Raw genomic sequence first — 14180 nt, 5'->3', positions numbered from 1 at the left:
GGGTTTGAACCGCCAGCCTTCTGGTTAGCAGTCAAGTGCCTTAGGCACTGTAAAGATTACAGCCTAGAAAGCCCCACGGGGCAGTCTCACTGTCCTGAAAGGTTGTCATGAATGGTAATCAACTCACCGGCAATGGGTTTTTGTTTTGGTCTAAGTGGCACACACGCTTATGCACTTGACTGCTAGATGTGGGGCTGGGAGTTCAAACCCGCCCAGAGCCACTTCAGAAGACAAGCCTGTGGTTTGCTTCTGAAAGGTCACAACTTTGAAAACCCTATGGATCATTCTACATTGCGCACGTGGGGCTGTCACGAGTCGAAATCAACACAATGGGAACTAACTAATGGTGGGGAAGGAATGAATGACCGGATGCAAAGACTGAGGCAACCGCCCTGCAATCTGACAATCTGACAAGTGAGTCTATGCCGATGAGCTCGTCTCTGCATGCAGGGCTGCGGTTCAGGACAGAAAGCTGTGGTGTCTCCTGGCAGTCAGAAGTCAGGCCCCTCGACACGTAACTCCCACCCCCAACCCCCACCCGGGTGTGGCATGCCCTGAGGAAGACCGATTCAAGGGTGGGCCACCTGAGGGAGCTCCCACTCACCTCCAAGCACCACCGGAACCAATCAGAGCTCACGGAGTATTTTTTTAAAAGCCACTAAACTGAACTTTGCTTGCACTCAGAACGCGCTCCATTCCTGGTTTCCTTCTCCCCCTGCGGACAGGCTTCCTGGCCATGGCTGGAGGGAGAGTAGGCGTCACTGCTCCTGCCCTGCTGTTCTGGGAAATTTTTCCTTTTTTTTAACCTTTTGTGTCCTCTGCTCCTAGTATCGCCAGGGAAATGACTGCTGGAAGGGCCACGCAGGTCTCAGGTTTGTCATTTCCATGACCCCAGGTTGCAGCGCCAGCGGCAAGGCCTATGCAAGGGGGCCCTTCTTTCCCAACCAAATAGAAGCGTTGAGAAGAAAAGCTTGACATAGGACCAAGTGACAACCAGAAAGGGGGTGACAGGTAGCATCCTGAGCAAGTGCCAGAAGTATTCAGGGAAAATGTGGACGAGGCACTGTCTCCTCTGTTGAGGTGGTTTACGGGTGGCATGGGTAAGTAGCAGGCCAGACCTTAGCACTGAGCTGCTGCCGCGTGACTTAGCCTGGGTCACGCACTGCCTGGGACAGACAGCAGTCTCCCTCTGGTCTCGCTGGGCAGCAGAAAGGACTGACTTCTTATCTGCAAACCACAGACCGCTGCAGGCCATCCTATGGTGGGATCACAAGGTGGTAAATATTGGAACATGAGTATGGCTTTAGGGAAGTTCCAGTCGCGGCTGAGTCACTCACGACGATCCCACCTGCGTCCAAGTAGAACCGAGCTCCAGAGAGATTCCGACAGCTCACTGCCTTGGAAGGGGATCCTGGGTAGGGCTGAGCTCCAGAGCGATTCCAATGGCTGATTTCTTTGGAAGTGGATCGCCAGACCAGGCCTTTCCTCTGAGGTGCCCAAGTGACCACGAACCCCCAATCTTCTGGTTAGCAGTCAAGTGCCTTAGCCACTATGCTACCAGAGCTCCCTACTGAATATTAGAGGTGATATATGTAAAAAATAGGAGCTCTGGTAGTGTAGTTCCTAAGGCACCTGACTGCTAAACCAGAAGGCTGGTGATTCAAACCTACCAGCCACTCCTCGGAAGGAAGGTTGGGCAATCTACTTCTGTAGTGATAACACCTGGAAACCCAAGGAGGGGTCGCTGAGTTGGGTCGACTCAAGGGCACATAACAACAATAACAACAATATGTAAAATACCTAGCACAGCATCCAGCATAGGGCAGGCACCCCATACACGGTATCTAGAGGTATCACTGCCACCACCACCACCACTATCATCATCATCACCATCATGGCAAGGGCTAGGCCAAAGGAACATGACTTCATCCACACTAACACAGTCCCCTCACCTCCAACCACGTGCTGTTGTTGTTGTTATGTGCCATGAGTGGCTGGTGGGTTTGAACCGCCAGCCTTCTGGTGAGCAGTCAAGTGCCTTAGGCAGTACGCCCCCAGAGCTCCCTCCAATCATGTAACCCCCCACAAAGGACTACAGATGACAGCTCAGCTCCTCCCCAGTCCCGTGGGTCCTCTAACAATCCTTGGGCTCCCCTGCAGGTTTACTTGAAGCCCAGTTACCCACACACGTGAGAAACGGCCACCAGGCCAAACGGAACGGGTTGTCGGCAGGCAGACGTGGCCAAAGCCTGCTTTGGAGCTCCTATCACCCTCAAGGGCAAAAGCAGAGCAGGCTAGACCCCTCCCTCCAGCCAGCCAATCCCTCACCCTTCTCCCCATCATCCTTCACAAAGCCCCATGACAACCCTTTGGAAGCCGCCAACCAAACACTCGTTTTGTGCCAAAATATATTGTTGCTCATGAAGTATGTGTGCCGCTGTTGCAGCATGGCTGCAACTGACTCCTTGTAACAAGAAAAAAAGAAAAAAGGTCAACCCTGAATCATCTGGACAGCAAGCAGCAATCCATTCCTACAGTTCAGGAACTTGGAGGAAGATGCTATAGGTAACAAAAGGGCTGGGCAATTCCAGGGCCCAGAGCCTGCCACATCTGCATCTTCAGTCACGGACATGCCTCCTCCTTAGAAGCTGTGTCCTTGAATGTTGTGGGGTAAACATTCTATTGTTCTCTATGAGGTTTTTGTTTTGATTGGGAAGCAGGGGTACCCTAGAGGAGGGGAACCTAGCTTTACCAAGTACCTTACCATATGCTGGGAGCTGGGGCAGGGACTTTGCACGCTTTGTTTTTAATCTTCATTATCACCCTCAAGAAAGATAGATTATCAGATAAGGAAAGGGAGGCTCAGAGACCTTAGTTAACTTTTCCAAGGTCACAGAACCTGGAGATACTGGAGAGTCTAGGCAGCCCTTTCTCCCCCAAAGACCATGTTCCTTCTGAGAGATGTCTCCAGGAAGCACGCTATATGCCATTCAAAATGTGTTTTTTTTTAATAGGAACAAACCTCAGATATAGGATTTAGGTGAGAGCTTAGCAGATGCTTGGTCTTTCGAATGTGTCAGTGATTTTAAATTTGAAATATTTATAACATCTGGGACATATTCCTCAACTGTGCACCTACCATGGTGGAAATCCAGGAGGCTTAGCAGGATGGGGCAGGCCCCGGCCAGCACTGGCGTTCAAACCCAACCAGAGGTCCCTCAGCAGAAAGGCTTGGCTGTCTGCGTCCATAAAGGTCACCGCCCTGAAAACCCTATGCAGTGCTGTTCCACTCTGCAGCCATGGGGTCGCCGTGAGTCAGATCGACCTGACAGCGAGTGATCGGCAGTACAAGGGGATCGCGCCTTGAAGACAGCCACACTCCTTTGGGACAAGCCCACTGTCGACTTCCAATCTAAAGCATGAGGGTGTTTAGAGTTTAAACCCTAAACTTGTCCACTGCAAAGATTCTTACATTCATTTTACAGTACCTCCCCTTCCTTACATCACTCCATACACATACACAAATGGTCCTTTCAATGTCTAGATGCTTTTTAAACGGGACAATCGGACACAGATGGAAAAACTTACCAGTAAACTGTCCCGTGTAATATAAAATAATATGCACAGTAAAATAAAGAAGTTCAAGCATTAGAAAAGAAGTTCTGGTGGTGCAGCGGTGAAAGTGCTCAGCTGCCAACCAAAGGGTGGCAGTTTGAACCCACCAGCTGCTCAGTAGGAGACAGACGAGGCAGTCGGCTTCTGTAAAGATTGACAGCCTTGGAAACCCTATGGGGCAGCTCTGCTCTGTCCTGAAGGGTCCTGTGAGTTGGAAGTGACTCATCGGCAGTTACTTTAGGTTTTTTTTTTTAAAGAGTTGGAAAACAATCATGATAATTTGTAGAGTTTGCTTTACTAACGTTAGAGCTCAGAAATGAGTTATTTCAAGGCGAGGTGCTACATAAATCACATAAATAATACCTCCCTTCACCTGGTTCCTGAATCCATCAGCATTTTCCTTATAAGCTACTTTTTAACCTTCTCATAAAACAAGTCACCATAACCTGAAATTCTATATATGTGTTCTCCGTTCAGGAATGACCTGGAATTTACCATTCTTTAGTTGGACAAGGGATTACGAGAATGTGCCACAGCTTAGCTCCCTGGGTCCATACTGTGAAAAAGAACCAAACAGTTCATATTGGCACGATGGGGCAAATTAGTCCAGGCTGGGATGTAACGACCTAAGATATCCCAACGAGGAATAAATGACAACAGCTCACCATCAACATCTTAAAACTCTGGCACAGTACAAGTTGTCCAACACCAAATTCACACACACCCTAAAATGCCCATGTTCACTTGACACACACACTTCCAGGGTGGCCATGGTTTGTCCTGATGTTAAATACTCTGTCAGCGTGAGTACAACACAAATGGTAAAACATGAAGTAAATGGAGCCAGTGAAGGCAGAGAATACAACATACCACTGATGGGTTATCACTGCTTAAGGCATTTGGCTGCCAACCCAAAGTTGGTGGTTCGAACCTACCAGCTGCTCAGCAAGAGAAGATATGGCAGTCTGCTTCCATAAAGATTTACAGACTTGGAAACCCAATAAGGGTCGCTATGAGTCAGACTTGACTCAATGGCAATGACTTTTTTTGTATCATGTTCTTTAAAGGTTACTAACAGATCAGAGCAAGGGGGAGGAAATTTCTTGAAATGTGACCTTTGATTTGAGAAGGAGACGTCAGAGTAAAGTGTCCAGCAGCTTTCTCAACGTGACTTCTCCTAAGAACTCAGCACCAGGCGCCACTGCCTTACCTCCTCAGATGGCTGACCCCACACGGGAAGGTGAGAGCTGCACTTCACTAGGTCACCCACCCCAGGTCTACCGAGGTAAGCATGAGGAAGGGGCCCACGCATGGAGACCTTCAGGCTGCCACATCCCATGAAGACAAACACGTTCCCAGGAATGAGCCCCATGTCATCCTCAGTGTTACAAACAGACTGAGCTTTAAAGAGTCTGTAACAATGGCCCCACAGGGAAATGGCCGGGGGGATTTGCTCCCGTAAAGATGACAGCCAAGGAAACCCCACGGGGAGTTCTTCTCTGTCTGGAGTCACTATGAGTCAGAACGGACCCACAGTCGGCACCCAACAATGACAACAAGTCAGTGAAAACCCATGGCTCATGGCTGCAATTAAGGTCACTGAACTGAACACGTAGAAACTCGAATCGGTGTTTGTTTTTGCTGTGTATATTCTGAACAGCCACAAACGTCAAACAAAGTATTAAAAATTAAATGAAGATCTCTTAAAAGGTAAAAGAACAACAAACCCACGGCTTACAACAGTCCGGTCATAATCAAGGACGGGGCTGGTGCTCCACCAGGCAGCAGCTGGCTCTCCAAGCACAGGGTCACCATGAAGCTCTCCAAGCACGGGGTCACCATGAAGCGGGGGCCAAGCTGACAGCAGCCAACACCACCACAAGCCAGATCTGCGTTCTGAGAAGCTGGCTCCTGACAATCGTCGTGGGCATAATGACTCCCAAGCCTAACTGCTCAGAAACCCAGATCTTCAGCGAAGACCAAACCCCCAACCCTGGCACCTGGCTCGCCAGTCAGTCCCGACAGCCTGCAAGAGCGTCAGTGTCAGGAGCCAGCCAGAGAAGGCCAGCCGGGGAGAAGAGGCCGTCAGGGTGTGCACTACGCTGAGGAAGGCAAGGCCATCTCTTCACCTCGTCTGGGATACAGCAAAAGGATAAAGTCATCCCTCCAGGGAAACCAAACCAAACCAAAGAGACTGTGGATACTTCTGCAGAACCCCCAGGAAACCCACTGGATCTGAATCATTTGTGGCAGAGGCTGAAGAACTTTCCAAACAACAAATAATGTGTGACTTGCCTACCAAGGAAGGTCAAGCAAAGACAGAGATGGTAAGCAGTCCACCAACTGGAGTTCCTACCTAGCTGGATGTTGCTGCCTCCCAAACTTCACTTTCCCACAATGAGAGTCCTCGATGGAAATGTGGAATGAAGCTAGGCTCTGATTAAAGGGGGCGGGGAGCCTTTTCCCAATCACCCTAAGTAAACACCCAAACAAACAAGTCTTCAAGCTGGAGGCTACTGCAGGCACTTTACCGAGAATGGGAGCCTCACACAAAACTCATTCTGTTTAAACGCTACCCCGGTTATTTCACAGCATGCAATTATTCATTAAGTCTGACACTGGAAACATCTCATATTAGATCGCCCTGGTTCTCTGAATTCTCACCCTCAACTGGGCTGGAAAGACTTGGGAGTTTTCTTTAATCTTGACTAGGGGGCTTTTCTGCATAGTAGGTGCTCAAAGTTTTAATTGGTTAAAACACGCCCCCTCCCCCCAAAAAAAGAAAATCCCCTCAGAGAGAGCCAGCCTAGAAATTACACAAATACCAATTATCTGGGCTATTAAACACGGCTCTTTGTCTATGAATTGTGAAATAGTTTATATACTAATGAAGAATGTGTCCTTCATTGTGTATTTAACTGCATAAGCCTGCATTTGGTTTAATTGACCAAGAATAAGTCCTTGTTCCTAAGCTAACTATCAAGTTACAGTCAACTCTTAAATATTAACACTCATATTGAGGAACAAAGATACAGATAATACAAAACAGAAGATTATTTTAAACCATTCACTCTTGGTATGTGGACATATTCTTTTTCTTTTATTTCCCCTTTTAACTTGCAATTAAATACGTATGGCTGATATTATGGCATTTTCAAAACTTCTAACAAAGCACTTTAGGCCATTCTGGAAATATCAGACTCCAGGCCAATCCCTCACTCACTCTGCTATGCGGACCAACTCACATTGCTCCAGGGCAGAATCTCCTCCCAGGAGGTGGCCAAGAACATGCAGGGTACTATGTCCCTGGGTTGCTGCTCTGTGATGCTCTGGGTCTCAGAGGGTGGGAGAGTAATGAAGGGTTGGAGGTTGGAAAAGCCCTTTTATTTTAGCCTACTGGGCTGGTGTAAACAAAGATGTCATTAATGTCAACAATGACTTAATTAACCAGAGTAGGTGACAATGTCAAGAAAACTTGAAAGAGTCAAGCTTGACTATGCTTGAAATCATTAGCATATTAATCAGCACAACAGTGCCTCCCCAGTCAATAACTGTTCTTACACTGTTCAGCTGGGCCCCTAAAGCAACAAATGAAATTGGAAATATTCATTTTTCATCTGGAACATTTGCAACTGAAAGCTTTTTCATCGACCTTGTTTTCTTAAGTCAGCTGAATAAACCCAACAGAGTAGGTGTTTCTACTTGAGAAAGTGTCCGGAAGAGGAATGATCTGATTGGACCATGGACAAGACAGAAGACAGGGCAGAAGCTTCCCATGGAAGGGCCATTTCAGTGGCAGGGTCCAGGGTCTTCCCTGGAGCCTCTTAGGCACGTATTTCTCCAGACACATTGTCGTCTGGTGCAGCCCAATAAACACCATTGAAGCTAAACTCCCAAAACAGCAAACCACAAAGTCTTACAAGAGGAGGCCTTAAAAGATTAAGGTTGAACTTACTGTTAACCAAGGCTGTAGTTCCATTAACTAAGGAGGACGCACGCACACACACACCAACTCGTCAGGCCAGGACCTACCCTGGAGCTGCCCTAGTTAGCTGGCATGCAGCTATGAAGTCCTTTCTCATCTATAATTAGATCACCTTCCTACTAACCTCGTGCTAGAACAGAAGAACTCGTCTTGGGGCTAGTACTGGACGGAAGTGATGCTACGGGGGGTACAGACCCTGCACAGAGCAAACACACAGGGCCTGGGAATACACAGGGCCTCCTTAAGCCTGTCCTCTCAACTTGTCTCCAAAAGCATACATGTTTCTTGACATCATGGCAACCGGCAGGACCAGCCTCCCAAACTGGGACAGCCCATATCCCAGCCAGCTGGGGAACAATGATGAAAATAACATGTACTGGGCACTTATCAGATGCCAGGCCACGTGCTAACTGCTTTGTATGTCTGGGTCTGACTGAAATCTGCAACGAACCCTTTGTAAGGAGCTCTGGCGGCACAGTAGTTAAAGCATTCGGCAGCTAACCAAAAGATTGGCAGTGCAAACCCACCAGCCACTCCATGGGAGAAAGATGTGGCAGTCTGCTTCCGTAAAGATTTACAGCTTTGGAAACCCTATAGGGCAGGCCTACTCTGTCCTACAGGGTTCCTATGAGTTGTAATGGACTCAGTGGCAGTGGGTTTAGGTTTTTTTCCATCAACCCTTTGAAGTAGGTTGTCAGAACGCTTCTGAGGATATTTCTGGGGGTTCGTGCCAGGTATATGCTGGAAGAGACCCTTATCAAACCTTCAGATGACAGAAAGGGAAACTGAGGCCCGGGGCTTATATCTGTCCCACAGCATACAATTCTTTACAGTGTTTTGCTCCATCCTCTAAACTTTTTTAAGGTCTCACAGCCCTGGGCATAAATCTCATGGAAGCGAGAGCCCCAGAAAAGTGTACAACATTCACAGACCATTACCTCCAAATGTGGAGAATTCACAGAGCACCCCCTCTCCACCCCAAGCGCATCCACAGACCCCAAGGCTGGGAGGAGCTGCTGCTTTAACAACAGTCACATCGCTGGCTACAGATTTCTACACAAATATCCCTTCAGGAGACTTTGGCCCTTTTGGCCATGTTTTCCCTCTGCCCGACACCCCCTTTCCTGCGCATATTAGAAACTTTCTCCAGTAATTAAATACGGTCAAAGAAATCCCCCAGGGCCATTTTACACTTTACGTTGAAATAAACTCACAATAACGCTGCCCTGGACATGCAAATGGATAATGACAGTTTTTCCCAACCTGGGCCGCTCCCAGGTCCAGAACAGAAGAAATCCCAGCTCAGCTTCCCACGTTTGTGCTGAGCCAGGTGCTCAGGGGAAAACCAGCAATTAGGGAAACATCTATTTTAATTATTAGTAAAATTAAAAAGTGCAGGCCTGACTTTCACAAACCGGGAACCTTTTCTCCCCCATTAAACCCTTTAAAAACGCATCATCACTGCTAATTGCACGCATCCCGTGTCACAGCACAAGCCACAGGGAGACAGCTCTTGAAGCCGCAGACACTCACTCCAACCAGGCTCCCTCCCCAGAGACCTGGAAGCCAGGGGATGCTGCCACACCTGGTCATCACAAAGCCTCCATGCAACAAACAGTCCACCCGTCGAACAGTTCGGGTGACGACGGTCCACCAGGCCAAGACGTGCTTCTGCCCTTGAGGGTCTCATCTCGTGGAGCCCTCAGCTAGGACCGAGGATGGGGACACACAGCACTCCTTCTCACCCCGTCCCATCCTGATGCCTGGGCTTTGTCCTCCGGCAGCCCACACCCCTCGGGACGAACTTCCCCAGAACAGCCGGGCTGACCCTACACCACTCAGTTCTGCGCTGGGTTCCCCAAGCCAACAGGCACCAGGTGGGCTCTCAACAAACAGGTTCATTAAGTGGCGATGAGTGCTGGGATCTGCCGCGTGATTCTCAGATTACCACTCAAAAAATAACTCAGCTCCCAATATTCCCTGCTGATGACAGATCTCAGTGCTGCACCAAGTGGCTAATGCTGTCTCCGAAGGACCAGGGAGAGAGGTCTCAAATCCGCCCCGCTGAACCACACAGCCTCTGCCATCCCCACTCCCAGCCTGAAGCCTTTATGTTTCCGAAGCTGAGACCTCAACGCCTGGCCAGTTCACCTGGAAAGCCCCCACAGATGGGGGAGAGCCCCTGGCAAATCCACATTCGAATTTACTAAAATTGAATTGGAGGCTCTATGACAGACACGTTGCTTAAGTATGATGAATGACTATGGCAAAAATAATACCAAGAAAATGGGCTGTGTCAAGCATCTCCATGCTGGACTTCAGCAGCTCCTTTTTCTCCTTAGACAATGAAAATAAAATGTCAGCATTTCAGAGGATGGTGAATTCCCTTAATGGTTCCTTTTGTCGGAAAACTGCAACTCTTTGCTTTGTAAGCCAGCACCTCCCTCCTGCAGGCGCGCTTCGCAGGCTAGAAATGGCACTGGCCCAGTAGCGGGAGGCCCTTCCCCAGCTCTCCCTGCACTGCCGCTGGCTCCCGCATCCAGCAGACACACACCCCTACACACCAGCCCGCCTACACTGCAGCAAGGAACCTTCTCTTGGAGCCGAGGACTTGGGAGGGACACGCTGACCACTCTGAACTGCTCTACGCAGACTCACTGACAAGACAAGGGCAACTGCTTCTAAAACATGCCACCTCCACAGATGAGCCCCAAAACAAACTCGGTCCCCAGACAGTGAAATGAAATAAGCACATACCTTCCGGCTCTGATGTGGTATCCTCAACTAAATTGAATGAGGGCCGGGCCAGGGACAAGGTTGCCATGGTGACCACGACCAGGCAGATGAAGCGACCCCAGCTGACCATGGTTACAGTGCCAATGCCCGGTCCTCTTCCATATCTCCATGTGGACGTTAATCCCATCTGCACACTTCTGCTTCGGGCATGGACCGCCTGCAACGCCTTCAGCCCGCGGTGGGCTCAGGAACCAGGTGCTGCCGCAGCCCCCGCTGTTACGGCCGCCACTGGAGAAAAGAGGTTCAGCGAGTCAGTGAAACCTTCCCGGTGCCAATCCACTCAAGCCCAAGCGGGACAGAGCCGCCGTTCAGCTTCTCAACTATGTGAAAACAGAATTATTTTCCATCATCTGCAAATGCCTTGCAGCCTCACCTCGGGCTCCCAGAGGTTTCCACAAGACGGTTCCCAAAATGTGCTCGCTACTCTCTCCAAAAGCAGCCTTTTAAGAAACACAGATAACCAGGTGGCGACAAGCACTGCTCCCGGTGACCACTTCAGTCAGGCAAAGTGCCCATGCTCTCCAACTATCAGCTCCCACCTCCACCGCCCCCAAAGCTGAAGTAACACGACCTCAGTTCCAAGGGCAACTATAAAAGCAAGTTCAAATGCTCCAGTTGGCATTGCCAGCCTCACTCACTTCTCTTAGTTCAACTGGGCTTAGAAAGCTGGCCCAGGCAGGCGTCTGCTTACAGCCCCATACTGCTGTTGGGCTGCAGGGGAGAGGTCTGTCCACTCTCCCTAGAGTTCCCAGACAGAAAGAAGGCTAGCAAAGGAAAAGCCATCCGGGAGGGCTATGGACAACTGCCACCGGCTTACCCACGTCAGGACTCATTTTCAAATGCAGAACTGTATTTCAACCTTTCCCCAGCCACTCAGAACAACAGAACCATACTACAAACACATCAACTGAGCCAAAATGGGGGTACAAGCCTGGATCCCCTTCCGTCTAATCGAGGTCTAGGTGATTCCTCAACCTACAGAGGGAGGGTAAGGAACCGAGTAGATGCCAGCTGGGGTTTCCAGAAGAACAATGCCAGAGTTTACCAGTAACGATGAGGATAGTATGCAAATTATTGGCATGGTATGCGATTGGGCCAAATAACTTTCAATGTGCTCACCATTGGCTAAAATTTCAGAAGTTACAAGGGGGTGTTCGACTTACCACTGTGTTCACGCATGTGATCCAAACATCTTATAGGCAAAGATAATTTTCAAAGAAAGCTTAAGATATTTTAAATACCTTTAAATTCATTCGATTACGAAATGTAGAGTCAAAATGAACAGAGCTTGATGAAAGCTATCATGAAAGAAGGACACACGCAAGTCAGGCTTCAGATTCTGTGACCCACATAAATGAAGCGACACACAAGACAAGGGAGGGGAGCCCTTAACCTAACACCTCTAAATGCCTAAACGAGGACCTGTGCTGGCCAGGCGGCGGAGGGCTCTGCTGCTAACCACCGAAAGCCTGGTCACTGGAACCCACCCAGCGGCTTCGAGGCAGAAAGACCTGAGACCTGCAGCCTAAGACGCCCGACTGGGCAGTTCCACTGTCACACGCAGCCGCTACAAGTCGAAAATGAACCTAAATCACCTAACAGCACAGATGCCTAGATGTTTGCTGCTCATTACAAGTTATGGCAACGGATTTCCACACTGTTAGAGGAACCCCAAACCATGTGATCAAAACAGCGCCCTTTAGCCTTGACTGAGGATGCAAATGGGTGAGGTTAGCAAGGGCCCGGCACCATTTCCAAAGGACAAATACAGAAAACGGTACTTTCTAAGAAAGTACACATGAAACTGCAATTCACACAAAAGCAGGAAAAGTGTGCACACGCCTGTTTTCAGATCACCCGAAGAGTATTCTTCCCCGACTTTTTCTCCTCTTAAAGCTAAGCACCTCCAGATACAATTCCGTATCTCTTTCTGCAGACGCGGGAGACAAACAAGCACGGTTTACCAAGCAATTCCAGAACGCATGGGAACTTGCTGCCTCTCCCACACTTGGTAACACTCTGGGCTCCTAACAGAGACTGCACCCCTGGTTGCCCACCTCCACCCCCAGGCACCGCGCCCGCCTGACCCTCCCTCCTAGGAATTTCCCTAGCTCTGGGCAGGGAAAGCTGGGTATCGCCCTCCACCAAACCTCAAGCCATTCATTCGGCTCCTAGGTTTCCACGAGAAAGCTGCATTTCCGCAATTCCAGGTCCAGGCCTCACAGAAGCCCCCTCCCCACAGGCCTGCAAGGCAGCGGCTGCCGTGCCAGGTCTGCACAGCTCGGCACCGGAATGGACAAAAGTAAGGAGCGGCCCCCTAGGCGGGATAATTAGGTCCCGAGCTCGGAGTTGGGAACACAGGCCCAGCATGCCGCTGGCGGCCACAATCCGGCTTCCTGCCCTACAATACCATAATCCTTCCTGGAGCCTGAGCACCAGTGAAAGCCCCGGCGTGTTTATTTTTCCCCTTGAAAGGGAACTCTCTTCTCAGTCTGCGAGCGGAGGAGTTGTCACCCTCCTCCTAATGGATGAGTCTTCACGGCCACCCGCTCGCCAGGTCAGTTTTCACCTCAACACAAGCCTGCCCCAAAGACAGGCAAAGGGGCCAGTGGGCTGAAACTGGCTGGAGTAGCGCCAGGCCAGCGCTCAACTCCCCACAGCAACCCCCAACTCCCACCCTCCAAGAAGGACCGCCAATGCCAGGGCCTGGCCTCAAGGAGTACTGGTCTCTCTGTGCACTACCGGGTCACACACCCGGAGCACTTGGGTGCTCTGCACTTGGGTAGACTCCTTATCTGCTAAGTCAACACTGCCTCTCCAGATTGGGGATGCCCGGCTCCCCCAAGGGACACACCCATCTCCCAGCCCAAAGCCTCTCTACTGCTCCCCCTACACCCCACAGCACGGTAGGGCAGGGAGCTGCCAAGGTGTTGAATCTGCGGAAAAAATTCCTCAACACCCTGAAATTGCAAAAATGAACAAATACAGGCCGACCCAGGATGCCAGTCCCTGCCCTGTGAACGCTGGTAGGCCACGGAGACCTCGCCAACGGCTCTAGGGTGCCCCTCACCAGTACCACCACCACCCCGTTTCATTGCAGCCTTTCTTTCATCCCTTTGCCTGGAATATCCTGTTTTTCTCCCCCATTCTTCTGCTAAAGAGCTCAGAGAAATCTGCATTTTAATTGACATTCCAGGGAGAGGGGCGCCTGATTGCTTTTCTATTCAAACTAAACAGGCTTTTCAGATGAAAATGAGTCGCGGCCGGGGAAGATTTACAGGGATTTGGGACCTGGGGGACAATGGAGTTTTAAATGTTGATAGCGTTTCACACCAAACATAATGGGTGCCCCGACTTTGAAAGCTAGTCCGCCGGGGAAAGTAGGTTTTATTGAATTGGGCGAGAAGGAAGGGCTGCCGGAGCGCTGGCGAGCAGGCAGGCTGCGGAGGACGCGGCTGCTCGGCGGCCCGGGCCGCCTCCTGCCCGCAGAGCGCTGTCTGCGCGCGGCCCGCGGCCCGCCTCGGTCGGCCGGGCGACTGGCCGAGCCCGCGGCCGGATCCCCAGCGCACTCCGCCGCTGGAAGAAGGCGCGCGCAAGTCCCAACTCGCCGGCGCCTTCGACACCCGCGCGCGGCTGCAGGGCGGACGAGCCGGGAAAAGTCGGCGTAGCCCGCCCCCTAGCCCCGGGCGCCGCGCTCCCTGCAGCTCTCGCGGTCCGCCCAGGCTCCGGCGCCGACGGCGGCCGCGGGCACCGAAAGCGGGGGGCCGAAGCAGCCCCCTTCCTA

General features: G+C 50.6%; 1 protein-coding gene across 1 annotated transcript in view; it reads right to left on the bottom strand.

Annotated features, from left to right (window-relative positions):
- FGFR2 (fibroblast growth factor receptor 2) overlaps positions 1 to 10466 on the bottom strand; it is a 127353-nt gene extending 116887 nt beyond the window's left edge. Inside the window, exon 1 of the mRNA XM_042780418.1 lies at positions 10358 to 10466. Within this exon, the coding sequence (XP_042636352.1) occupies positions 10358 to 10466 (109 nt within the window). The remainder of the gene's footprint in view (positions 1 to 10357) is intronic.
- Between the last annotated feature and the right edge of the window lie 3714 nt (positions 10467 to 14180).

The sequence above is a fragment of the Orycteropus afer genome, unplaced genomic scaffold (assembly GCF_000298275.1).
Source record: "Orycteropus afer afer isolate SDZICR_OR568_19922 unplaced genomic scaffold, OryAfe1.0 scaffold00038, whole genome shotgun sequence".
Taxonomy (NCBI): Eukaryota; Metazoa; Chordata; class Mammalia; order Tubulidentata; family Orycteropodidae; genus Orycteropus; species Orycteropus afer.
The sequence above is the reverse complement of the archived record's forward strand: the minus strand, read 5'-3'. Positions and strand labels throughout refer to the sequence as shown.